The 27,839-nt window shown below is 39.4% G+C and overlaps 1 protein-coding gene across 1 annotated transcript; it reads left to right on the top strand.

Annotated features, from left to right (window-relative positions):
• Positions 1–1,115: 1,115 nt before the first annotated feature.
• On the top strand, positions 1,116–26,522 carry mrps5 (mitochondrial ribosomal protein S5). Its single transcript, XM_018695304.2, has 12 exons — positions 1,116–1,211; positions 2,068–2,220; positions 4,310–4,435; positions 5,090–5,203; positions 5,544–5,663; positions 9,129–9,163; positions 20,264–20,354; positions 20,942–20,988; positions 21,583–21,640; positions 24,572–24,634; positions 25,331–25,467; positions 25,976–26,522. The coding sequence occupies exons 1-12, from the start codon at positions 1,163–1,165 to the stop codon at positions 26,198–26,200; spliced, it is 1,218 nt and encodes a 405-aa protein (XP_018550820.1). The 5' UTR covers positions 1,116–1,162; the 3' UTR covers positions 26,201–26,522.
• The last annotated feature ends 1,317 nt before the right edge of the window (positions 26,523–27,839 follow it).

Raw genomic sequence — 27,839 nt, 5'->3', positions numbered from 1 at the left:
TGCTGTCCTTCCCTCAGCGGCTCTTTGATTGCCGCTCTCCACTGTACTGGGGAAAGAGCTATAATGCTGAGCAAATTATCTTGAATAAGGTGAAATTGAGAAACATCCAGTGGATAATTACCAGTCACTCTGCTGCCTTTCATCTGTGTCCAAAGACTAGAGGTGCTGATTGGTGACCTGCTGCACACACACAGTGTCAGAGTGTATGTGTGTGTGCAATGTGCCATAGGCACTCGCCACATACATGCATAAACATGCACAGCAGCAGCTGAATTTAATACCACCCTTCATCGTGATTGTCTGTGTTTTCATTATAACTTTTAACAGCTTATTATGAGAACCTATAATAATCCTCCCCCCTGCCACTGGGGGAAACTGTTGCTGGTGTGTACTTGATCTGCAACAACTAACATCCAGATGAATGCTAGGATCCAAGTTTTCCCAGTACAACAATGCATTGTTAGATGATCAATATTATTCATTTAATCTGTCAGTGGTTTTAATGTCGTACATTATGTGCATTTGATTGCTCTTCTTCAACAACCCAGATGTTTGTCTCAGTAAACTAAAGCTGAATGTAGAGTTGAGGATCAAGTACAATTTCAAAGCAAATTCATTCAGTTACAACATTCAGTTTTTAGATTTGTTAAAATTCAGTTCCAAACTCATAAATTCAATTTCAAATTCTGCTATTCATATTTATGTGGATCAAATTTAATTGTTGTTGTTGTTATTAAAGGCTGCATTCTCACTTACTTGAGTTCAAAAGTACAAATACATCAGTATAAAAATACTTTGTAAGTTAAAGCATTATGAGTAAAACCCGTCTAAGTATCAAGGTAAAAGTATTCATTCTGCAGTGCATGTCATCTGTGACTGACAGATCATTATATATAATATTAGATGCATCAGCGTGTAAGCAGCATTTTACTGTTATTGGTTGAGGTGGAGTTACTTCTATTTAAACTACCCGGTATATATCTAGGGTATGCATTGTACCAAATAATAAATAAATAAGTAAATAAGAGTAAAATACAGTACAATTTAATTTTTTAAAAAGGAGAAAAAAATGCAAAAACGCAGAACCTCTGGATTCACCCCATTTTTCAACAGGCACAGTACAGATGCCTTGTTGTCCTCTGTAGGACCCCACATATCCAACATGGCGGCGACTATACGGGTGTGCTGTGCCCTCCGCATCACAGTTGGAGGTGGAGTGTTTTACCTTTTTTACCTTCCACAGCTTCGTTAAACCTGTACAGTGTGTACATAGGAGTATGTTTACAGTAATTTTGTTTTATGTTTAAGTGTGACCGGTTCTTGGCAGGTCTGTTTTCTGACCCGGGATCATCCTGTCATTGCTGCGGGGCAGTGCATGATTAAAAAAAAAAAAAAAAAAACCGCATGCTAATGACTTAGTTTTCAGCATAGTCAGGATTTATAATTAGCCTACAGTTACGAATAACATTGACTTGGATTTGGATTTTAGACTTTTACATCAAAACTGATGATACTCTCCGGCATTGTGTCTGATGTACAACCCGAGTGATCCTCACGTGTGTCAGCTGCTCTCTAATCGTTTTTATGTTAATGTTTATCCTATTTATTATCATTTTTAATCGTCTAACTATTGTAATTTAAGGACATAATAGAAATATTAGAGCTGGTGACTCCCAAGCAGCCTTGAAATGATGTATGCCTGTCCCCAACCAAACTCTATTCAAAATTCTTTCAATCTAATGTTGCCCTGATTATTATTAAATGTAGAGGGCACTGAGAAAATAACTTTATAGATTAGTTATGCAGTGTCTAAGTCCGTGGTTTAAGTCGGCATATTTACAACATACCTACTCATAACCGGAAAAGTATTTTATCTCAGTGAAATCTCAACTTCTAGCAACCTCTGCTTTTCTTGCTGTCTCAGTATTGTTTTAAAAAACGTCATAAACATGTTTGTTTGTAAAACCTTTGCTCATAAATTAGCCAATTAACGTAATTAGAAGGTTTTTTTTTTTAATACATCTCTCAATCCTGTGGTGGATGTCTCTGTCTATGTCTCTGTTTCAGGCGTTGCACCACTCCGCACCGTTGTGGGAGCAGCTCAGGTATCCCAGTTTGCAAGTCGAGCCTCAGCTGCCTCTCTCCAAAGAAACCCAGCACTTCCACCGTTGCCTGCAACAGCATGGCAGCAAGCCAGGCATGGCAGCTTCTTCAACAAGTGTAAGTTAATAAAAAATATTATTTCCAAAATGACTTGTCCCCATAGTGGAGCAAAAGCATCATCATTTATCAGTTACTCACCTAAAAGAGCCACTATCCTTTAACCATAATTTTGGTTTTATACATTCGTTTGATTCACAAAATCATTAGCAAGTTTGTTTCAAATGGGATTTGACAGTTCTGTCTGTGGCTCCAAGTTGCAGCTGCAACAAAATAGTGGTGTTGTTTACTCTTCAAACCCCAGTATTTAGTGTCACCAATGTCATCGGTCCCTCCCACACGTTACATATGGGTATAATGTTCAGGTGGCCACATACTTGTGGCCATGCAGCGTATGTTGGAAGTAGGGCTGGGTGTTAAAACAACCTCAATCCGAGATCATAACTTATCACATGGCAGGTATTAACATAACAGCCAGTCAGGCAGCAGTTTTTACACACCCATTTCCTGTCACAAAGCATTGTTGGGCTGACCAGCGGTAAAGAAAGCTATGGACAAGAAAGAAATATAGGCATGAAAGTGAGAGTGGAGAACTCGCATTATCCTCCAAACAGGAAATTGATGACAAGAAAGGTCACTCCATGTCAATTATATGGAAGTAATTTGGTTACTTTAAAAGCCACAAAGCCCAGATTAAGACGGTCTACAAAACTTATCGCTAATGGGAAACAACACATCTTTTTCAGTCACCTGAAAAGGTTTCATCCCAGCGATGAAAATGTGGGCTGGCCACACCAAGTTCTAGCAGGGGCTAGAAGGGCTGTACCAAAACAAATTTGATCGTTTATTTTTCCATATCGCCTAGCCCTAGTTGGAAGTGATTTTCCCATCAACAAATGCAGGTGCATGTCTGAGGAGTCTGTTTGGACAAGATGTCTGATTGATGACAGTATTTCAAATGGGCACACAGTATACGGAACTTTAAAACATCCTCTCTCCTTTGTTTTCTCAGTCTCTCTTCCCCCTTCGCTCTCTTGTCGTATTCATTCTCAGTCCCTGCCGCAGCATATCTCAAACAATTATATGTTTTGTGTCTGTCAACATGTCTCACTCACAGTTTGTATTGTGATCACAGGAATACACACTGTCAAACACTTAACACTGAAAACCAACACTCTTTCATATTCCATTGACGGTGTGAAGACTCATTAAATATTTACTCTCACTGGAGTTTTGGTTGTATTATTTTGCTTTTATTGTACTGATGTACAGTGTCAGATGGGTCATAATCTGTGGATATACTACAGGTCTTAAACTGGATCTACAGTATATCACTTTAGTTCCAGTCTTTACAAATAGTAAGTTATTGTATTTTATTACAGTCCTAGCAGTATACTTCATGACATCTTTACTCGTGCTGCTACAGCCACAGAGTCCATATATCCAGTAAGCTTTAGTGCACCTAAAATGACCAAGTAAACTGCTGATCAAAAGATAAAAAATGATACGGATGTGGGGAGGAATGGACAGATCAGTAGCAGCGGAGCTAGCTCACTGCTGTGAAGGTGTAGTAGGTGAGAAAACAGACTCAGGTGAAGCTGAGGATGCCCCATCAAGCTGTAAATCTGCTATGTTGGCAGCATTTTGGCTTTTCAGTCAGGGGAGAAAGAAAGTGGTATCAAGACAAGTAAAGACTAACGTTTGGAGAATTTTAATTGGGATTTTCAATGTAGAGGCTGCTGCTAGTCTTAATTTTATTCTCTGTTTTTACAGTAAAGCAAAAATAAAAGTGTTTTGAAAGGTGCTATATAAATAATAATTATTAATGGTATTATTTTACATAACTAGTTTCCAGTTAATCTGCTGATTATTTTGCTTGATTAGTCGGTTGATTTTTTTGTTTTCTGATTTTTAATAGACCAATGATGGAATGTACATTATCATTCTTTGTATTGAAGCACAGCACTTGCTGATAAACCTGTTTTTTTTTTTTCTATTTAGCTGACATCTCACATTCTTTCCCTCTGTTTCTCTCTGTCTTCTTCTGTCATACAAATAAAATGGAGAAAAGATTTAAAAAAAAAAGTGACTGATTGTTAGAGCCAGCATGTTTATGTTAGTTCATATGTATGCGTGTGTGTGTTTACAGTGACGGCTGAGGAGCTGTGGAAAGGTGTGTTGGCAGAGACGGGTGCTGGAGCCAGGAAGGGCAGAGGGAAGAGAACCAAGCGCAAAATGAAGAAAGACCTGAACCGAGGACAGAGCCTTGGGGAAGGTGAGACAAAATCAGATTGTTTACATTATTTTCTTTGCTGACAGGTGTTTACATTTCTCCTTCCTTGCTGTTAAGTTGTGTTCTGCCGTTCAGAGGTCGGCACTAGTGTGTCAAACTAATGCTAATAAGCATCTGATAGACACAACGCACTAGAATATTCATTAAACTAATGTTGATTAATTTATTACACTGCTCCACTAGGGAGAGGAATAACCCTTCGTTCTCTCTGCCTGTTTTCCCTTTTCCTGTTTTGAGTGTCTTTATTCACATTTCTTCTAAGATGAACTTCAGTCTTCATTCAGCCTCAGTCTCTGTGCCTCTCTCTTCTCTACTTTGCTTTCACTATAACTAAGTGACTCTCATTTATCGCTCTTTTGCTATTCCTACTCTTCCGTCTGTGGTTACGTGATTTTTTTTTTTTTAAAGAAACTGTTTTGCTGCAGTGTTTTTAATTTATTACTCAGTCAGTGTTTTTAAGACCAGTACTGTAGATATCAAGTTTTAAAATCTTAGAATTAAATTTCTGACATGTCTAGAAACCCTGTATGTACTATACAATATATTCTCTTGTCTTGCACCATGTAACTCTCTTTCTCTCTCTCTCATGCTGTCGCTCCCTTTTTCCTTTTTTCTTTCTGTGTCTTTAATGCACAGGTAAAGGCGGTTTTCTGTGGCCTGGTCTGAACGCTCCGATGATAAGGGATGGCGCTCCTCAAACCATGAGTCAAAGAGGCAAGGAGGAGCAGGAGGAGGTGCAAGCTGAACGAGGTACAGACACAGAATACGCTGAATACATACAAACACACAAACTGAACAAGCAAAGCCAAATAGCAGTTACTTCACTGAAAAAGAGTCTTTTTCAAGAGTCACCAGGAAGAAACAGCATGGATAATGATAGAAGAACCAACAGCACCACTGGTGTGAGATAGAAGCTGCCAATTTGTCTCCACTGTGATCTCATTTGTTAACAGTAATTACACAGATAATTTGACAATGACAGATAGCACCTTGGATGTTTATCACATCGTGCTCTTTGAAGTCAGCTGGGGGCCTGTTGCATGTTCTCAGGGCTCCGATGCTAAATGTGCCGGTTGTGTCTTTCCTGCAGTGCGTCAGAGGGATGAGTGGGATAGGAAGAGGAAGATGAGGGTGAAGCGGGAGAGAGGATGGACGGGCAACTCCTGGGGGGGCACCAGCCTGGGCTCCCCTGACCCTGGACCTAACGGAGGTAAATACAACCCAGACCTGCTCATTGTATATTGTTTCTGACCAAAATAGGTAGGAGTTACTGTTCATGACAGACCAACAACTTCAGACAGACTGCGCAAAATATGCCACAGAGCTGTGGTCATAAAGTTAACAGCATAATAACCTAAAAACACCTTAAAACAACCCGAGAGCTCTCTGAAAATGCTTAAGACCTACCCCAAATAGTAGCTTAATGAGACTTATCCAAATTTTGAATACACAAAAACATTGTAAATCGTGTGTGTTTTTGAAGCAGTAAAGCCAGTTTTATACGTGAAGGTGATACATTGGTTACAGGACTTAGCTTTTTGACTGTCATAACACCCCTTCAACACTAGATGAATGTGTCTCATGTTATGTAGAAGGGCTGCCACAATTACTTTCATTTTCAGTTAATCTGCTGAGAATTTTCTCTAGTCTGTAAAATGTCAAAGATAGTGAAAAACATCAGTGAGGGCTACATCTTCAAATATCTTTAGTCCAACCAACAGTCCAAAACCCAGATATATTTAGCTAATGTAATATAAAACAGAGAACATTTAACTATTCAGTTTGTAAGTGTGTACGGTGGCAATGGAAAACTGTTTGCACTGGAGAGGTTTTGCTTGCTAGTCATAGCCATAAAACAAAAGTAATCATATTTACATTCTGCTGTTCAGTCTGTAATAGAGAGCATCAGTTGAGCTACTTAAAAAGATAAGATCAATGGATCTATCTTTTACTTGATCCAGAACAAAGCACAAGCAGACGGAGCCGACAGTCGCAGCATTTGTGCACATCTCCATTAACACCCTGTGAGGAAATATAGATGCGGCTCCTGTGCTGACTGGAGAAGTAATGATGAGTCTAGATCATGACACAGCAGGTCTCGGAGGGACAACTCACTGTCACACACACACACACACACACACACACACACACACACACACACACACTGAGTGGTGTGGGATGGGAAGACACAATGATGACTGCAGTGATGGAGAAAGAAGGGATGGAAGAAGCAACAGAGGAGTAATAAGGGATGTGCTGCTTTGTGTTAGAGGGAATAAGAGAGTGACAGGCCAGTATGGTGGCCCATTAGGACTGATGAAGATGAGAATTCGACCAAAGTGTCAAGTGGGACAATTTCCTAATTTAGAAAGATATCCTCCTCTTTCTGTTCGTCTCATTCTCTCTCTCTGTGTCCCTGACTTTCCATGTCACACTTTCTGTCTGTCAGAACTCTCTTTCTCTGTCTCACACCTTTTATTCTCTCTCTTTCTGTCTCTGTCTGCTAATCTACTGTCTCCTCTCTTTCCTCCATCTCCTGTCCTCAACTGTCTCTCCTCCTCTCTCGTTGTCCCTTTCTCTCTTCTGTCAGTCTGTCTTTCTTTCCCATCCTTCCTCCCTGTCATTTCCTTTCAGATTTACACTCTCATCTTTCTCTCCTCCCGTCTCTCAACCCATTTTTCCTCTCTCCTCCTTTCCCTTCTTCCCTCCCACGCAGCCTTGTCTTCTCTCCTCTCTCAGTTCTTGAACCTAAATGACCAGACTCTTGTTTTTTCATTGAAATGTTGATTCGTCAGTTCACTACTTTGGTCCACAAATGCTAACTTGTGCTCAGTGCTGATTAGCAAATATTAGCATGCTTCCATGCTAAACACCAACGTGCCAGCGCTGTCATTGAGAGCTTAGTGCAGCCTCACAGAGCAGCTGACATCGCTGTGGACTCTTAGTCCTGTTATTCTTTTACTTCACTTTCCATTTGATATACTGTTGTTATTGCCTTGTAATTGAGTTAGGTGAGGCAAACCTAACCGTTCAGATTAACTTTGACGGCAGGCAGAGAAAAACAGCACCTGTGAGGTTTTCTGTTTGAGATTTAGTAAGGAAAACAGTAGACCTTTCCCACAGTGGCCATTTTAACTCAAGCAGGAAAATCTATGTAGCCCCTGGGAGTCATAAAGTAAAAGAAATATTAGTATTGAAATCTTTGCAAACAAAGCAAATTCATTGATAAACCGTTAACACAAAGTAATAAATGCGTGTGAATGGATTGCTAAGTTGAATGCACGGTTTAGTGAAAATGAAGGGGCAAAAAACCAACCCTATTCAAATTCCATACTACATACTAACTGTACAGCAGCTACTACGTAGTGGTTTTTATAGTATGTAGTTTTTGCAGTCACTATAAAAGAAACCAATGTACTTGCCATCATTGATTTCTGTTTTTTAAATTGTCCCAGGAGCTGTTTCTCCACCATCCAGAAGTTGTTTTAATGTTGTGTCACTGTGAGCAGCTCCTATATTTCCTTTGTGCATTTTTCACAGGGAGCCTAAAAGTGTTTGTGCATTTTCTGTCATTGGTCTGGTGCGAACACTGGTATTGAAAATGTAGAACTGGACACGACTGTACTCGTATCCCTTTATGACTTTAATGCCTCTTGGTTTCAATGGAGACATTTTGAAAATCTAAATGCAGTTTCAGAGGAGCTTTCATTAATAATATAGGACAGTACTGTAATTGTGTCAAGATGTAAATGGACAAATTTGAAAATAAGAAGCAATTCTATGAGAAAGCTGTAAACAGTGTCTGAAGCCCATAAAGGTGCATCTCCTGCCTAATCAACTCTTTATTGCAAACTCTGAGGAACGCTGCTGCTTAATTCCAGTGGATCTACCAATGGAGCTGCTAGCCTCCTATTCCCAGCCTTATTACATGCTTAAATCTTGGTCCTTGCTGTCAGAATTGAGTTTAGCCCATTTGCCTCAAACTGCTGACAGATGAGAGACTCTGTAGTCACAAAGCGCATTTTCTCGCTTCTTTCTCCTTCTTTCTTCAGTCTCTTATTCACTTCCATCGCATAATCTTTAGTTTCCTTTTTTTCCCCCCTCATTTCCTCTTGATATTCCCTCTCTCTCGCTCCTGTGCTAACAAGCTCTCTCACACCGTGAAATACACTCGCGCTCTCCCCTCCTACATGTACAAACACTTCCCTTCACACGCACACTGTCTGTCACTCTCACTCACACACAAATACACACGGGGCTTAGTGAATGTGATGTGCAGAGAGCTGTAACTAGGTTGCTTGTCTCTGATCAGGTTTAGTTTCTTACAGATGGTGGGCTAATGTCCCAGCTGACGAGTGTGTGTGTGTGTGTGTGTGTGTGTGTGTGTGTGTGTGTGTTCTCCTCCGAGCCCTTGAGTCAGCTCTCCTTTGTTTGTTGTTAATTGGTTAGAAGTGAACAGGCTGCTGCTGGGAGACTAACATCCTTCAGAGGTCACTGACAATGAAAAGTGTCGACTCGTTACACTACTGCAAGGGCTTCTGGGTATTTGTTAGGCTAGCGAGAGCCTGGTTTAATCTGTTTATGGTGTCTGTGACTGTGTGTGCGTGCCTGTGCCAAAACGTGTTTGTGTGTAAAAGCTTTTTACTTACCTCTTTCTTTCCCTTTCTCTCCACAGAAACTTATGAGGACTTTGATTCACGCATCATTGAGGTGAGTGTAACCTGACATACACAAATATAGAGGCTTTAATTATCAGCTGCTGTTTTTGTAATGTAATTTGGACCTTGAAGAACGCTACATCACAGCTTTTATTTTCATTTATGTCATTTATTTTTCAAAATTATATATTCAGTCAAAACTAATATGTCAGGTTAATTATTTTTCCAAAACACCGCTTGTCAGATAGCCTTGAAGAAAAAAAACTATCCAGGGATGCTGCTCCTCATAAATACTTAGTCAACACATAAGACTAAACAGCTACATTGAAAGCAGCATTCAGTCTTGAATAAAATGTTATCATGCAGTAAACAAACACATTAAACTACAACAAATTTGTCACATCAGTCAAGTTTTAATTCAATGAGCAAATTTTTGACAGTTTGAATAAAATCCTTTCACTTGATATTGACTGATGATTATTTTAATAGCTGCTGTTTTATCACACATTCTGACTCTCAAAGTTGTTGAAATCAAGGACTGTAATGCAGAGCCAGACTGATGCCAGTTTTATCACCCGATTCAAGCTAATTGTGGGTGAAATAGTATTGGTATTTATAATGACTGATGAGTGACAAGATGGAAAGCTAATGAATGGATGGATAATGGAAAGCCAAAGATGGGTGCTTGGGCTATTTTATTATTAGTGTTGCTATAGCCCAGTTTGTAAGCATTTTTGTGACTGGTGTAGGCTTTAGCCCATTGACAAACTTGAATATGGGTGCATTTGTGAAATAGTCAGTAAAACTAGCCCTAGCAAGTAAATGAACAGTGGCATCGACAGCCACTAGAAGACACATGCTTTTAGTGTATCTGTTGCTAAATTAGTTAGCCACAGAACTAGCCACTACTATGGCTCATGGAAGCCAGCTAATAGCATTATACTCTGTCTGCCTAATTGACATAATGGTAAATACATCCGCAACAACAAAGATTTTATACCAGTGGTGTTAGACAAGTTTAAAGCTGGTGCCCTCTCAGAATAAAGGCTAACCCCATAGCTAATATCTGACCATTACATTTCAAATAGCTGGCTATATTGGTAATATTAGAGAGGTTGTTAGAGTAGCAGAAAAGCACCAGAAATAAAAGTGTGCAGACTGAGACAACTAAACAACAAGTTGATGCAGACACTCCCCCCTCCCTGTTCCTGTTTGTCTTGTTTCTGCATCATTAAAGATGGCATGTTATTAAACAACGGCATAAACTGTGGCTGGAAAATGTTTTCCTTCAGCTTGCATCATATAGATATAAATAAAAGAGTACTGGATAAATGAATACATAAGAATTAGAGTCGTTCCAAGTTTACTGTGTACTATTTTTGAACAGTAAAACAGGTTTATTTTTAAGCTGCATAATGCCCTGCTCAGTGCATATCTTGGGCAGAACTCTTCAGCAACTAAATGTAAGGGATCCTTATTAGAATGTAAAATATTGAGAAGAAAATATTGAAATTGGCATCAGCCTTCAAAATCCTGTATCGGCTGTGCTCTACTCTAATGTAATGTATCCTGTCTCAGCTCTCCACATCCCACCCTTTGCTCTTCATCATGTTGCTAAAAGGTTGAAATAGTTGTGACTGATATGTTGTGAAAGGTTTTTATTATTGATAAAACATTAATACACAGGTGCTAATTTGTTAACTTGTTTTATACAGGCAAAAGTCAATTGGCTCTTTAGACATGTACTCACTCTTTAAATCATTCAGATAAAAGCAGAAATCACAGCTGCACTGACAGTTAAGCACTGTGCAGGGAGGACCAGGAAACTCCAGTGTGTTTGGTTTTACTGCTGTCCTCTAACTAAATCTGACTGTACAGAATAATTATGCAGAAAGCCTCAGAGGGGGAAACTGTTTTCAAGAAACTCAAAATGGTGGAAAATCCAGTGTGGCATGTACACATTGATGGGGTTGTAGGCAAATTTGCTGAGCAAGGGTAGAAGCAGTTGAGCACCACATTTCAGCTGCAGTGCTTTAGCGCTCCCTGACGCCAAACAGAGTCATTTTGAAAAGGTCAAATTTGCATTAGTATTTGATGCAAAGCAAATATAAAAAACATTAATCAACTCTAAAGCAGTGGTATTAGCACAAGAGGGGCGGGTACTCTTTCAATGGGAAGACACTGTATCTAACTGCTGTTTACTCTGACAAAAAAAAATCTGATTTCTACAGTAAACAGCAACCTAGACCTTGTTAAAGAAGAATCAGCATGGTTATTAGGTTATACACTTGGCAGTTAGGGATGTTTCATTTTGAGGAAAGTCTTATTTAAAGGCAGAGAACCAACCTTATTTGATTTCACTAAAATAAAGAAGGACTGTGCTGAAAAAAGTCTCACCACGCTGCCAATGAAAGACTAAATCTGCACATTAAAAAAAACAGAAGCCGAGTAGTCGAACCAGCCACTGTCCAGTGTTGGGCTCTCATCAGTAACACACTCAAATGCACATGCTGCTATGTGCGTGTGTGTGTGAGTGTGTGAGTGTGAGAGAGGGAGGTACAATAAGCTGTATGGGCAGACCCCATTCATTTCGATTCTCTCTCTGTCGTGGGGTATTTTACCTTAATCCAATTACCGCTAATGGACCCTGCTAAACTAATGGGGTTAATACCACAAGGTCTCACATACACACACACACACACGCAGAAACACACAGATGTGTATATGCCTAACACACACACACATTAATCTGCAAAGAGATGCACATGCACATAATATAGTCTGATCCATGTTCTGTACATCAACCCACACATACACACCTGAAAGAGATCAGTATATACAAGTATTAACCTGCTGTATACTGATACATCAGAGGTCTGATTTCAATATAACCTTAGTTTATTTGCATCACTCATGTGTTTTATTTTGGTTTTTTTCCTATTAGTTTCAATCACTGTGTGTGTGTGTGTGTGTGTGTGTGTGTGTCTGTGTGTGTCTGTGTCTGTGTCTGTCTGTCTGTCTGTCTGTCTGTCTTACATTAATAGTCTTCCCCAGCCCTCCTGCTTGCATAAATAAGAGTGGTGTCACAGACTCTAGGCTCCCCCTTGGAAACTGACGGATGCTTTTATGGTGCCGTCTCCTTCTATAAATATATCTGTATGTGTGTGTGTGTGTGCACTCACACGTTTCTGTATCGGGGTGTGTGTGTGTGTGTGTGTGTGTGTGTGTGTGTGTGTGTGTGTGTGTGTGTGTGTGTGTGTGTGTGTGTGCGCGTGCGCACCACTATAAATTCAGGCCTAATGAAATGAAAAAGGCTTACTGGAATAAAAAGGCTTGTCTCCCAAGGACGACGATGCCGGCATGCCATTAGTGAACACATCCAGCAGGAGGAGAGGGAGGGTGGGCGACAGAGGGCTGAGGAAGGGTGGAAGCGATGGTGAGATGGAGGAAAAGTTGTGTGAGTGAGTTAGGAAGTTAGAAGGTGAGAGGAATGTGAGGAGAGAAAATGGTAGATGGCGTGCCATTAATAATAAAATTGCCTTAAACTGTAGAGAAAGTTAATAATTCAGTATGCCTGTTCCAATATATAATGTAGAATTCTCATGAAATCAACCACATACTATTCCCCAAACGATACTTTATTTTCAGCACCAATCACAATACAAACTTTTTTTTCTGTACATTAATTTGAGGAATATAATATCATTTAATAAATGAAGCCACAATTTTTAAACATTTTATCTAAACACAGTCAGACCCACATACTTTGCCTGAATGATAAAGTTTATAATGAACAAAATTATTATTTAAATCATTAGTCTTATTATGAATCTGATCAGACATTCAATGCCAGATTTTTCTACTTGACATTTCCCAGTGCTATGAACCCATCTTAGTCAGTCCCAAAAATGTATTGATTGTATCGACTAAAATGGTTACTCTTCTGGGTAATCCAAAAGCTTATGTCTTCTCTGAAACATTTTTTATGTGGGATTTTGTATCACTTATGTGTGATAAGTATGGATTATTATTGTTAAATCTGAAATTTATATTTAATAATGGAATAATTACACAACTTCAAATGTATGTCACCTTAATTTTTATGTGTTCAGCAGCAGTAGTTGGTGATTATGTAAACTTTCTCATGTGCAAAGAGAGATTTGGTAGTCAAAAAGCTAGGTTATACAGTATACATGGCAACATTCTGAGTGGTTTTGCTCACTGAGCAGTTATAGGATAGGTGCCTCAATTTGTATATGTTAATAAAATAGATAAAAATAAGATGTAGCTCAGGTAATGGCAGCAGTCAAATTATCAAGCAACTTAAATGTGTATCACCTGAATCAACAGCTGCACTCTCATCTACAAAGCTTTCTAGCCCCTTTAAGTCCCTTGTTTTGGTTTTGCAGCCCACAACTTTGTTGTTTCGGCTCAGTCTTATCACCTTCGTGAGCGTTGTTTCCAGCAGCGGGAGGCTGTTGTGCCCAAACAAACTCTGATAAACCCACTCTAACTACTAACAAATCAGATGTTCCAACTCAGAAGTTGGTGGAAACCATAATAGAGGTAAAAAGAGAGTTGGTCAGAAATATAACTCCAAACAAATGCTAATGTTGCTTCGTGTCTGTTGAATTTGCAAATAAGAAACTGTTTGTTAACGTGTTAGACACAGTAACTTAAGGTGTTTACAGCTTGTTGTGCTGTCTCCAGGTGGTCAAAAAAAGGATTTATGCAGGTTTAGGTAGAGGTGAGGGTACGCAAGAGTGGAGTACAGAGAAACGTCAAATAAAATACATGCACCATAATGTATCATTTAATCCAATACAATAACATTTACAAACTACATCCTAAAAATTTCCATTAAGTTAAAGCACACGTCTCTGGCACAGTCTCAGTAAGAAGTGCAATCATTTGGACCTCAGAGGGATGAGGAAGAGAGCGAGGGATGACCGAGAGCAGAGGTAACAGTAGAGAAAAGAATGGGAGGAGAGTTAGAGCGACAGAGAGAAAAGTGATGTTCATGGCCTCTCTCCAGGTACAGCAGCCACTTGGACAGGATTCGGTGATTTCATTAACAGAGATGGAATGTCGTCAGTGTCAGAACAGGGGTTTTTGTCTTTTTTTTTTTTTTAATCTCACCCTTCCCTGAACTCAACAACCTTGAAAAGTTTTGCCAAAAGTAAACAGAGAGCAAGCCAGATGAGAGCAACTTTGCAAGAACTTTCGATTAGATTAGGTGCTTTAACAGCTAAGTGGAGCTTACGAGGGCATGTGGACCACTTAATATCTGAAGTGAAATTCACATAAAGGGCATTAATACAGCTTGATTAATAATTTGTTAAAAGCAACACTTATGACATAGGCTATTAGCAGCTCATATCCTCTCTCATCTTTATGTGCAGTTTGAATAGAAATAATCTGCAGCTACCACTGCTGCAGGAATCCCATTAAGAGCATTTTTAAGTTAATGATGCTTTTCCAACTGTGTTTGATATTGTGATTGTCTAAACAGCATCAAAGATGGCCACTTAACTGACAGTAATTAAGTTAATAGAATTTCAATATCAATTCAATTATTCAAAAATATAAAAGCTTGCAGTCTTCCATCACATCAGACAGTGCTGAAATACAGCTCATGAAAGTTAATCTAGTGGCACAACTTTCATCAGTAACAGGATGGTTGTCTGTATTTATTTGGGTTCATTAGAGTTGACCCAAGAGCACACGGTTCATTAGAGCACATTCATAGTAGTTTGTCTTGTCTTCCAGAAGAGTTCATTTAGGAACAGAATGTTTATCTGAGTCAATTTTAGCCACTGCTCACTAAATGATTATTATTAACTTTTAGGCCCAACTGAGGAGAGCAAAAGTTCTTAGATTTACATAACAACATATGCATGTTTTAGCTTATGACAGTGTTGTGTAGATATAGATGCACTGACTGTGATACAGAATTGTACACAAATAATACTTACTTCAGTGGACAATACAGTGAAGAAGTTTTTATTGCAGGAAATGTTGAGCTGTTGAAATGACTCAAGAGCTAATTTATCATAAAGCCTGTGTATTCACTTAAATTGATTCTAAATTGCAGCAAAATGCAGCAGTTTCAGTTAAATGTGAGAATTCCAATCTGTTGTTGTAAGATATTTATTTACACTTAAACACAGTCAGTATTTCCCATAGAGTGTATGAACTATGTGGAAAAAGATAAACAAACAAACAAGTCCACATCAGTTAAACATGTTTTTGTCTTATTGTTTCTCTTTCACTCACACAATCACACACACACACACACAGACTTCTGAGTCATTTTCATGATTGATAAATGGTTTTCCTGAGCCAACAGTGATGATTGCATTTCTGCTCAGTGGTCATAATTAGCTTCACAAATGTATTCTCAGGTTTTGGCTATTTCTCTTAACCAGATTCAGTGCCAGCAGGTCAGGGACCAGAGATCTGTGAAACATCTTCTAAATTAAACACACACTGTGACTGTTTTTCAGTGAAAACAAACTGATTATTAATGTAAGAATTTCACTTGCATTGGAATCAGTTACGTAATGTGCACATTTTCTAATGAGTCAGCAGGACTTCTTAAACCTTAGAAAGACTTTTATTTTGATGGTGAGATTTCAGCCATTGAATAATTAGATAATTGTTCATACATCTCAAGTGTCATAAACACAATACAATTACATGACCAACAAATTAAGCAACGTTTACCAGAATAAGTATAATAGCACCAGTGTTTTAATTGGTTGGTAAACATAACATTAGGGGGAAGGAGCAGAGGCATAATGTTACACACTAAAGGCCATAAATCTAATGAGTGAGGTAATTGTGTGGTCATCTAGTGACAGTATCGATCATTAGACTTGGCTAAGAGAGTGATCATGTCAACACACTGTGTGTTTGCTTCAGCGTAGTCATCAGGGCAAAATGTCACAATGTTGGGCATAAAAGAGTTTGTGTATGTTGTGAGACAAACAGCACAGTGACGTTTAGGTCAGGATTAATGTGACAAAACTTTCGCACAGGAAGAAGAGCATGAGCAGCGTTGTTGGTCGGTCAAACAGGAGGATGACCTCATGTTTGATGTTTGATAAGAGATGGACAGATGAACACAAGTCTGCTTTAAGTTGAAGTTAGTTTAATAACACACCATCGTAATGTATAAATGTTAATGCTCAAGCTGAAGAAACATAAAGTAGATCCACATTTAGTGCTCCCACACAGGTTAACATAAACTATACATAGCTGTGTGAATCCAGTAACTACTGAGAAAATGATCATAAATCTGTGAACTAAATACTAAGATATATAAACATAACAGTGCAGCTCATAAGAATAAGTAAGCTATGAGCACAGATAAAGTGATTGTAGTGTATGTAGTCAGAATTTGTTTCAGTTATACAGGAGTAAATAAACTCCTGCCACTACTCAGTGTGTTTGCTAGGGTCAAGATATCAACTTCAAATCCAAGTGAAAGAAGTGATGTGAAGTTGTGCAACAGTAAGTCAGAGAAGTGTTTAATGTTGGCGTAGGTTTGTGCTCTCTCACTGCCTTCTGGTTCCATGTGGTGAAAACTCCTCCCCTGCACTGCAGAGTGTGGATAGGATACAGATAGGGAGGCATGCAGCAACAGATTGAGAAAATAAGAGATGAAACAGAAGTGAGAGCGAGCTAGAAGCATCCTCCCACCGCCATGCTGTCGCTCATCCGGCGGAGACAAACTCAGCCCATCTGCTCTCCCAGCTAATGTTCGTCCAAAAACTGCTGCATCTTCACCTTCAAAACGAGGAACATAAAGCAGAAAGCTCAACATCACCGGAGACATTTACGCACACTTCTGATACAAACTGGCTGCAAGCAGCTACAAGTCACATTGAAGTGTGATAACTTGTTGAATTTTGATTCACAAAAACAGCGTTTGAGATCCCATCTGGTCGGGATCTTTGCAGAGGCAGAGAGTTTCCTTATTCTCACCAATGTTCATACTTGACTACAAGAATATGAGGATATGCTGCTGCCTTCCTTTACAGCTCTGCAGCCATAGTGTATAAGCATAATGTTGTGTGTATATATTATGTATTTAGTTATAAAAATAGCTAGTAATTATTTTGTACGCTGTTCATTAACAGCATTGTGTGTATCCACAGTAAGATAAGAAAATGTTTAAAGTATTAGGACCTAGTAGAGAGACCTTACTCTGTGTGTGTGTGTGTGTGTGTGTGTGTGTGTGTGTGTGTGTGTGTGTGTGTGTGTGTGTGTGTGTGTGTGTGCGTGCGTGTGCGGTGCGTGCGCGTGCAGGCTGTGCGCTGCAGTTTGGCTGTGTTTTCAGAGTTTTGGTGTTTGCTGCTGCCCTGACCCCAATCCTTCTGCTGTGGCCCTGCAGTCAAATTATAAACCCTTTACTGAAATGTGTGTGTTACATAACTAGAGGAGCTGAAGGCAGATCTTGACTTTGAAGTTGCCTCAGCTGAAATTCAGCACCACTCTGTCACTTGCGCTCTCTGGCGGGGATGAAAGCGCCGAGGTGAACTGTGTTTTGTTTTTCTGGCCCAGATAAGTCCCAGAAGGGCTGCTGGTGGTCCCTGTACAGGCCACCCATAGGAAAAAAAAAAAAGACACAGGGTAATAGAACATAACATAAACATAAACATAGCGACAACATAGCATACCTGGATCAGATTCTCCTTTTTGTTTACAAGATGAGACATTAGCACATTTATTTTCACTGTGTTTTGAATTCGTGGTTTCAGAGTTTGAAAGAAAGCTTTATCTTTGGTTCAAGGCAACTTCTTTGAGAAACCAGGGCGTGTACGTTCTGGTCTACTTGGACAGTCAGGATGAGGAGAGTTCAGGTGCAAGGACTGGTGGCAGCTCCCCTTAGAGTTAAATATGTCCCTTATTAAAGAGTGGGCAGAATGGATTTATTCACTCACTCATTGTTTTTCTTTTTTCTTTTTTTTTTTTATCTTCAGTATTCTGCATCAGTCTTTCTTAATTTAACCCATTTCTCTTACTTACTGTCTTCCCACGTCTCTTAAACACTCACAACATAGAGCAGTCGAGGACTTCAAAATCTCCAAAGTAATAAAAGTCATGTTTGTTTTTACATCTTTTCTACACAATAAATAAACATTAGATGATGGATATTATTGAATGTATTATCACTTCTCGTCTTCCCACCTCACTGTATAAATATACAGCAGATATTCCTGTATTTGTATAGAATAGTAGATGCGCTGTCAGATGAATACTGTTAACTCACAATAGCGCTGAATGCAGTAAACCACCACCACAATCAGCTCAAAATAACAATAAAAAAAAAAAAAAACAAAACACAACATAAAACAAAAACAAAACACCACAATAAGACAGCAAAGTCATTCTAACACAGCAAAATGATTAAAGCTGTGTACCATGTCTCTGACTCAGAACTATTTAGATTTTACTGTACTGTAACTCACATCTTATGTATATTTTACTTAAAGCTGCACTAATCATAATTATATGACAGTGATCAAGATATGTAATGTGAAGCAGTTGCTCAGGGTGATGAACCAACAGAGAATTAGCACCTGAGTCAACACTTTACCTCAGCTGTACAAAGCATTTTAGCTTCTTTCAGCTCATAGTTTACCATTCTGGTTCACTCTCATCAACCTTGTGTCCAACCACAGCAGGAAGCAGCAGCAAAGCTCTGATAAACTAATTGTACACAATCTGCCCAGCACCAAACAGCAGACACACAGTTAAAGACTAACTGGTAAACATAATGGGGCATTATGACACAGAAGAGGCAGCTGGTGGAGACCAAAACAGAGCAAAAAGTAATGTGAGTGTTGAATTTAGATTCACCAGGTCTCTATAAACACATTTTGAAATACATATTGATGTTGCTTCATATTTTCTGAATGCATTTACAGGCAACAGTTTGCTATCACATCAACCATAACAACTTTGTTTAGTAATAATATGTCAAAAGTGTGTGATGTTCAGCTTGTTGTGGACCTCTGCCCTGAAGTGGCCAAAAACAAATGAAGAATGCTGCTGTGTGTGTGTGTGTGTGTGTGTGTGTTGTGTGTGTGTGTGTGTGTGTGTGAGTGAGTGTGTGTGTGTGAGAGACTTGTACAGTTCTTCAGTAAAGTTTTCTTTTAGGAGTCAGCAGTTTCTTCATCTGTTATCAAGGCACCACACACACACACACACACACACACACACACTCACTCATATGCTCACACTCCACAGTACAACACACTGTCTTTTCTTCATATATTTACTCAGTGTCTCTTTCTCTCTTTCACACATACACACACATACACACACACACTTACATACTGCATACACATGCTTGCGTGTAATCACGTGCACACAGACATCCCTGTGCACCTATCTTTGTGGGGACCCGTCATTGACATAATGCCTCCCCTAGCCTCTTACCCAAACCATAATCATCACAGCTGAATGTCGAATCCTTACCCACAAGTATGGTGGACTCCTGGTTTCTGGAACCCGTGAATACACTAAAACAAGCTTGTGATTCTTTTGACGTTAACTATTATTGTCTCCCAGACAGAGACCTTTCATTGTCTGCTGTTCTGTCATGCCACTCCTCCTCTTCTCTCCCTCTTTGTTTTCTGTTGTTTTCTTTTTGTTCCCTTCTTTTCCTGTCTTTGGTTTTCATTCCTTTTCTTGTTTCCTCTCTTCTCTTTATTTCGTCACCTATCCTCCCACTGCACCTTCTTCCTCCTCACATTTTATCTCTCATCTCCCTTTCATACACTCCCTCCTTCTCTTTGTAGTGTACCAATGCTGCCCCCTGGTATTTTAAAAGTCATATTACATGTAGTTAATCAGCCTGCATGGTTGGACGATGGAGGACAAGCAGCTGTATATGTGATAGATGAGCATGTGCTCTGTTTACTAGCAGATCGATGAAAGTCACTTTAATCTGGACAGGCATTTTGGTCTGGATTGACACACAGATATGCTTTAGCAGATTGTTGTAGTGTTATATTACGTTTTAAGTAAAAATATTAAATTTTAAAAAATGTGTTTATGGAAACAGGGAAAAAAAATCTAACGTACTTAGACAAGAAATAATGTTGTTTAATGTTATGTATTGTTGTTTGATGTCTTTTAGGTGAAGAGTGTGTTCAACATGACAGCGAAAGAGGGCAGGAAGAGGTCCATCAGCTGTCTGGTCGCTGTGGGAAATGGCAAAGGAGCAGCAGGTTTGACAGCTGATTATAAGTCATTACTCTGACTCCAATTTATCTTTAAAATTATATAAATAGACATGAATAATAATATATTTTGAGGACCAATTTGAAGAATAGGCATAGGTATTTTAAATCCAAAACTGGTTTGGGAAAAAAAAAAATATCCTCTTGGTTTCTGAAATCATGGGACAGAACCAAAAATGACTTTGACAGCTTCAGGGTGTTTGCAAAAGTTGAAAAAGACCTTTCTCATTCTCTGTAGATATGGAGGAGTTCAGGAAATGTTTTTGACACTTTTCACACTCTTCAGGAGCAGCAAAATAAAGAAAATGCTGAGGAAAGCCTTTACACACTCCTGAGGTTCACCTGCCTTCAGTGTCTCATTACAGACTCAGTTAGAATTGCTTTATATAAAATGTCATCATGTCACAGTGTTCATGAAGACTCATAATCAATATCAGTAATTTAACAACATGTGAAACATTTAATTGGCAGCATTTCTAATATAAATAAATAAATAACGAACCAGTGTGGTCTGACTGTGTTCATTGCTCTGCTGTCAGAGATGTTTTAAAATTGACTGCCCTCCCTCCCACCAGGGTTTGCGTTGGGTAAAGCAACAGACAGACACACAGCTCTGCGAAAGGTAAGACCACAGACTTGTTTGTATTCACAGGCAAAATAATTAGTCAGTCAGTGTTTGTGTTAATATCCTCACATTGTGGAATTTGTAATGTCTTTAGGGGTTGGATATTTGTTTTTGTTTTTTTTAATTTAATGTAAATGGAGTAAAATAACAATGAGCGTAATTGTTTTCAACAGAATTTGATTGCCCGGGTGGAAACAGAATTTAGACTGAGTAAAACTGAGTTATTATGTAGATTAATTAACTGATGTTTGTTCCCTTCAGATTTCTGTTGTAACTTTTAAAATATGACATATTTTCCTGCATTTGATTCAATCCAGACAAAATTACACAGTAAAATTAAACAGGGGCCCTTAGAGATGCAAATCCACCTACCCTCTTCTATATGATTCAGTATATGTTGATTTAAAGGTTTCATCACAGAGCAGTCCCACAAGGCAACAAGGAAAGTCCCTTGTGTTTTGTATATAATAATATTTGTATTCCCCCTATTAATACGTCCATTATTTGTCCAATTTGGCTTTCCAGCTGAAGTGTTAATTATAATGACAGTGTTAACTTTCCTCTCTCCTCTGTTGGTGTGTGTGTGTGCAGGCCAAGAACAGAGCCATCCACTACTTGTACTATATAGATCGATACAATAACCACACCAGTAAGTGACTGTGTTTTTTCCCCCTTACTCCATCTCCTTCACTTACTTTTCCTCCTAGACTTCCTCCTCCTCCTTCAACTGCCCCTTCACATCCTTCCCTGGATATAGTAACAATCCTCTATATTTATATTGTGGCCACGAGTTTTAATTATTTGAACCTACTTTCTGAGAAATCGTGTTTCGGCCATCATTTTGTCATTGACAGCTCTAAATACCACATTACCCATTGAGCCTTGGCTACTGTTGCTATGAGGTAGGATTCAGTCAAAGGGGTGAATCAAAGTAGCAACAAATGCCAGACATTTCTGAGTCGAAATTATGGATCAAACACGTTGTCATTCTTCTCGAATTTATGCAGAATTGACCCAGAATCCAAAAATGAACTGATTTAAACTGTATAATATGTTACCCATTTTCTCAGCAATCTTTAGCTTTTTCACTCGCTGATACAGCAAAGGTAGGACCGGATTGGGAGTTGAGCCAAGTCCGCACACACTGCATAATGTGTTTTTAACCAAATGAGTCACATCATCCTGACATCATTTCATACAGAATGAATGGAAAATACATGAAATCAATACATGATCAAGTTCAAATCTTTATCAGTGCCTGAATGTTCATCGTTTATACTGACAACTCAACCAGGAGAGTTTCCAACTGTGAGTCATGTAACATTTTGTATGAGGGGAAAAAAACGAATGGGACTTTACTTCCATGAAGGATGGGCACCCAAATAAAAATAGGTTCTCACACTTGACAGCTCTATTCTTTCCACCCCTTTGGTTTCCTCCTTCTACCTCTCTCTCTCCATCTCTCCTCATCTCACTCCACTTCCACCTCTTTTCTCATTTTCCTCCTCCTCCTCTGCATCTTTTCCAACTCTTTATGCATTCCTCTTGTCCCGCACCGTCCTCTCCTACCACCTGCCTGTATTTACACAAGCGACATAATTAAAAAAAATGGATTTGTGAAGAAAGATATGGGAGGTAAAATGCACCGCTTGTACTTTTCTTATTGTAAAACTCCATTTGGCTGCTGCTATTGCTGCTGCTGCTGCTGCTGGAGAGCAAAGCCAGAAAGATTAATGTGTGTGTGAGTCATCAGCCCGCACTGCACCCACCGGAGGAGAAAGTTAGCTTCCTGCTTTGGCCCGAAACCAGACCTGAGGCGTGTGTGTGTGTGTGTGTGTGTGTGTGTGTGTGTGTGTGTGTATGTGTGTATGTTTGTGTGTTTGTATGTGTGTGTGTGTGTGTGTGTGTGTTCGTTCCTGTATTTCCACCCAGTTTGAGCTTAACACTGTGGTTATATTTAATTTTTGCAGGTCCATAGATAAAAAATCCTTCCACATGCCAGCTCACACTGTGCCACCATCTGCGACCTGTCTCGACCACCGTGATTGGTTGTTTGTTTACTACTTTGTCTTTTAAATAAGACAGTCTTTTGGAGGCTCATTTTCATTGGGTTTGGGATCAAATTAAATCAGGTAGCTCGTAGATCATGTTTGTCATCATTCCTCTGTCACCGTTGTTGGCCAAGTTGTACAATTTTCAACCCCTTGCTTTATTTGATTTCTAAAAAAGTTTAAATCCAGTGGTCAGATGACAAGCTGACCAGTCATAATTCAAGTTCTGGTGACAGTCCAGATCTGGGATTCCTGCCACCAGATGATTAACAGTTTCTCTCCATAATTGTCTTGCTGCCACGGCATGTTGGTCGGGCAAGTCTGACATCTGGATGGTCCCAGCTTTGCTGCCAAACATGTTGTTTTGCTGGAAAAATACAAACCCGATAAACAGATAGAAAGCACCAGGGAAGCTACAGGTTGGTAAGTTGGAAAAGCGCTCAGGCTCTGGCAGATGTTTGAGCTCCGCTGACCTTTCAGTTGTTGCTGTTATTGTCATTGGCGCCAGTACTCCCACTCTCCCGTGAATATCCATGTGGCTTCACCGGTGTTCAGTAGAAGTTAATGGATAACACAAAGCCAAAGTGAATTTGAATAAATTTGAATGTGGCAGCGGGTTTGGTTGTTTTCTGTTTTGGCCATTTTCCACCATTGTGGGAAGAAAACAGGACCTTTTGGACTAAACTAGAACATCAAAACAAACACATTTTCTTGTGGGTAGACTTTTAGTTGAGTGGTAGAGATTGAATAAACAGACACGGTCACTAGAATATTGTGGAGTAATCTGCCTTTTTTTTGTTTGTTTGTTTGTTTTCAATCCACTCTCGCTGTTTGGATCAATAGACACACTCATTGTTCCAACTGAACCTGGACCTCCTGCAGCCACAGCAAATGTTTAGCTCCCCCCACATGTGTGTGTTCTCCTGCATGGGTGTGTGCATATGACATTTAGTTTTGCATTTTAGATTTTTTCACCCAGTAGGATGCCTCCTCTGAGCACAGAATTCTCTCTCTTTTACGAAAGTTGTCTTCTCATCCATCCTCCCTGTTTGTTCCCTCCATCTATAATCTATGTCGCAGCATCGCTGTACAAAGTCTAATTTATTAAGTGTGTTAGATTCCAACTGGATGTCTAGAGTATGCAGGGACCAGTGAGATGTTTTAAAGTGATGTGACACCAGAAACAAGATTTTAACACAGAGCTATGGAACAGTCGTCTCAAGCTTCATTCAGCAGCACACAGCTCCCGCTCAGGGACCCTGAGTGTGTCTGAATAACTAATTAGCCACAGCTGCTGCAGTGAGCGGGAGACGCTGGCATGTGGAAGGACATCTGGTGGGCAGGTAGAGAAACACAAGCCCTGAGGGAAAACACAATAACAAAGGGATAACAAAACACAAGTGCCTTCATTTGGAAATAGCACAAAACATAAACAGCCAAACAAAAAATCTGTTTGGCTGTTTGGTCCATCTCTTTCCCTGCTCAACAGCCAATGAGTGTAATTCAGCTGTTGTTTTCATCCCCCACAGTTTATCATGACATCGAATCCAAGTTCAAGAGGACGACGCTGCGCATGAAGAAACAAAACGAAGGTACATCTTAATCCATTCAACATTTTCGATTGTAGGATTAAGGTGAAGTTTGGTGATATTCTGACCAAAAATGCATCAGTCCATCTCTCTGTGTTTTACAAATTTTCTGTGCCATTCACTCACTCACCTAAGCTGCTTCATTCCTACTGAGGACTGTTAAAATGAGCCATAAATATACACATATTATTTTTTCAAATACATAGCAATTTCCTAGAGCAACTGGGCACTGTAGTTTTATTCAGACAGAAGAAGTATAAAGTGCATTATTGGGAGTATTTTCAGCTGTGGAAAAATACACATTTAGTGCAGCAGGATGGATTTGTGTTATTGACTCAAAACAAAGTTTTGGCTCCAAATTCATTACTTTTCCAACTTCTCATTGCACTTTGTCAGCAATAAGATACATATAGAATATCGTCAGACTTCTTCATGTTATACTGTTTACTCAGTATATTTGAGCAATATGATGATAAATGCTGTGAGATTATATCTCTGAAATACTTTCTTTTATTGGTCTGTAAACAGTCTAAAAGACTCTCTACTACACCAAAAATATATAACATATTAATAAGAAGTGTACTAATCTAACAGTGTCTCTATCTTAATAGAAGGCTTTACATTGTCTACCCCTAATGTTCAGCCATGGTGACATTAATGTGTGTATATTTGTGCTTTGCTGGCTCTGTGTCTCTGCAGGTTATGGTCTGCACTGCCACCGGGCAATCATCACTCTGTGCAGGCTGATCGGCATAAAGGACATGTACTGCAAAGTAGAGGGATCTGTCAATTACCTCAACATCACCAGGGCCCTCTTCACTGGGTTAGCCAATCAGGTGCGGTCATGTAAGCGTAGTGGGAGGTAGTGGTGGATCACTGGTTTTAATTGCTACTGGAAAAGCATCAGTCTGCATTTTATTCTCTGAGTTAATGACCAGAAACAACAGAACAAAATCCTGTCCTGTGCAATAAAGAGAGGTCTTAAACGTTTTGTTAAAGATCAGTATAAAGCAGGTCTGTAAAGGTGAATAAAATTTGAGGTTACAAAGGGACATTGACTTAACTGAAAGATGCTGTAAACACTGGGGCTGAAGGGAGTGTGGCTTCATCACTACGTACAACCACCTTTCAGTACAGTTCTGTGTTGTTGATTAAAAAATTGTGTTTATATATCTTTATGAAGAAGACAGTCTGGTAGTGAAGAGGTCTGAGGGGCACAGATGTCTGTAACACTACCTTTACAAACTATATAGAGGTTGTCCTGCTAGGTTCCAAGCCTCAATAACATCTCTCTTCTTCCTCACCTCTTCACTAACACCTGTCTCTCCTTCTGCCACTCTGTAGGAAACCCACCAGACTCTGGCCAACAAGAAGAAGCTCCATGTTGTCGAGTTTCAGGAGCATCGCGGCCCGCTGCCCGTGGTGGTGGCGAGTCCTACAGAAAGGGCGCGACCCAACCCAGAGCCTGAGGACGAGATCCCCAATACCCGGCTGCACTGGGACGACGTGCGAGCCGTGCAGGGAACCAAACGCTCGATGTGGGCAGGTGTAAAACGCACCATCTGGTAGGGCAGGAGTGGACTGATGACTGGTCAGACCACAGGACGGATGATTGGGCTGATAAAGGCAGGAGGTGTCTGATAGAGGGTCTGACTTTGGCTTTGCTAAAGCTGAAATCATGTGTTGTTCTTTTCAACCAGGGACTAAAGTTAAATGTTTCCCAAACTGAAGACATCTCATTTGGTAACATAATTCTACAGATACACCTGACAAAGGCCAATATTCACACTCAGCATAATATTGATGCCCTAGATATCAATGTTTCCATCAGAACTGTAAAAAGAAATGTGGAATTGTTCCAAAATGTTGTATGAATAAAGTATATAAATCATTTTCTGAACAGTTTATACCTGTAAAATAACGAACTCTGAGAGAGGCTTTGCTCTTCCATCACAACAGAAAGGTCACACGTTTTAATCATCAAAATAATCCAGCTAAATTCATTGAAAGTGATTTTCCCTCAACAGCTGACCTTCACACTGAGCTACTGATGGTCTGGATGAACAATGAATTCAATCACTGAAATAAAAATTTTCTTGCAGACATAGAAGGTTAAAGAAAATCTGAAAGGGAACCAGACTGTTAACCTCTGTAAAAGGGCATTGACAGTCAAGGACAAAATTACTATTTCCAGGACTTGATGTGAAAATGTTAGAGAAGAAAAGCTCAATTTTACAGTTTCTGTTAAAGGAATAGTTCAACATTGTTAGATTTGAAGATTTTCAAAATGTTCCAATTTTTGCACACCAACTATGGATCAGATAATTTAATGTAAATAACTTTTGCAGCCAGTCTCAGCTGTTACCCACATTAAAATAATGATAAAGATTAGTTTAGACGGATGGATTACAGTTTTTCTGAATTGCCAAAACACATTTTCTGAAATTTCCCCTCATTTTCTCAAAACAAAAACTCCAAAATTCAAGCTATACTCTCAAAACCTTTGACTTGTCTTGCAAAATCAAACAATTGATTCAAAACTGTTTTAACTTCATTCAAAACCAAACACTGCTGTCAGAGGACACACAAAGCCAACTAATGCATACAGCCTGCTCAGCAATCACTCCACACTACATAAACAAATGCAAAACACTGTACTCTGGGCATAGCAGGAAAAAACTCTTTATTTGCTGTAGGATATTTGCATATTCTTGCACCTATGAAAACATATGTAAACAAGAAATCCTGCAGCAAAAATGAAAACCTGGGTTATGATTTTACAGCAGGCAATGTCATTCATTCTGCCTCAGCATCATGTCTCGGCCGGGTCAGGACTTCATCTACATCACAGGCAGTCCTCTCCTTTGCTAAGCAATGGGGAAAGAATCCTTTTGCTGAATCCAGCCTTGAAAAGATTCCACTCCTGTATCATCACATGCACAGCATCCATTGACTTTACTATGATTTTCCATTCTCTTGAGATGGCTTACATCCTGTTTACTGCGTGGGTTCCATACATCACTGACTTGACGCATGTGTGCTCGGTTTTGAGTGGTGGTGCATTAACAATAACGTGTTAGTGTTAGTTGTGTTTAACTTTTGGGGTCAGTGTGTGTCATTCTGGGTCAAAGTGCACCACACTGCAAAATGTGTTTTTTGAATGAGAATGTGTGTGATTTGCAAATTGTGTAACCAGATGAACAGTGTT

The sequence above is a fragment of the Lates calcarifer genome, linkage group LG16_LG22 (assembly GCF_001640805.2).
Source record: "Lates calcarifer isolate ASB-BC8 linkage group LG16_LG22, TLL_Latcal_v3, whole genome shotgun sequence".
NCBI lineage: Eukaryota > Metazoa > Chordata > Actinopteri > Centropomidae > Lates > Lates calcarifer.
This window is presented reverse-complemented; position numbering and strand designations above follow the sequence as displayed.

Bases quoted from the DNA above. Each gene is read 5' to 3' on its own strand.
- mrps5 (XM_018695304.2), top strand. From the start codon at position 1,163: ATGGCGGCGACTATACGGGTGTGCTGTGCCCTCCGCATCACAGTTGGA. The intron at 2,221-4,309 runs GTAAGTTAATAA...GTGTGTTTACAG, and splicing joins TGGCAGCTTCTTCAACAAGT to TGACGGCTGAGGAGCTGTGG. The intron at 25,468-25,975 runs GTGCGGTCATGT...GCCACTCTGTAG, and splicing joins TCACTGGGTTAGCCAATCAG to GAAACCCACCAGACTCTGGC.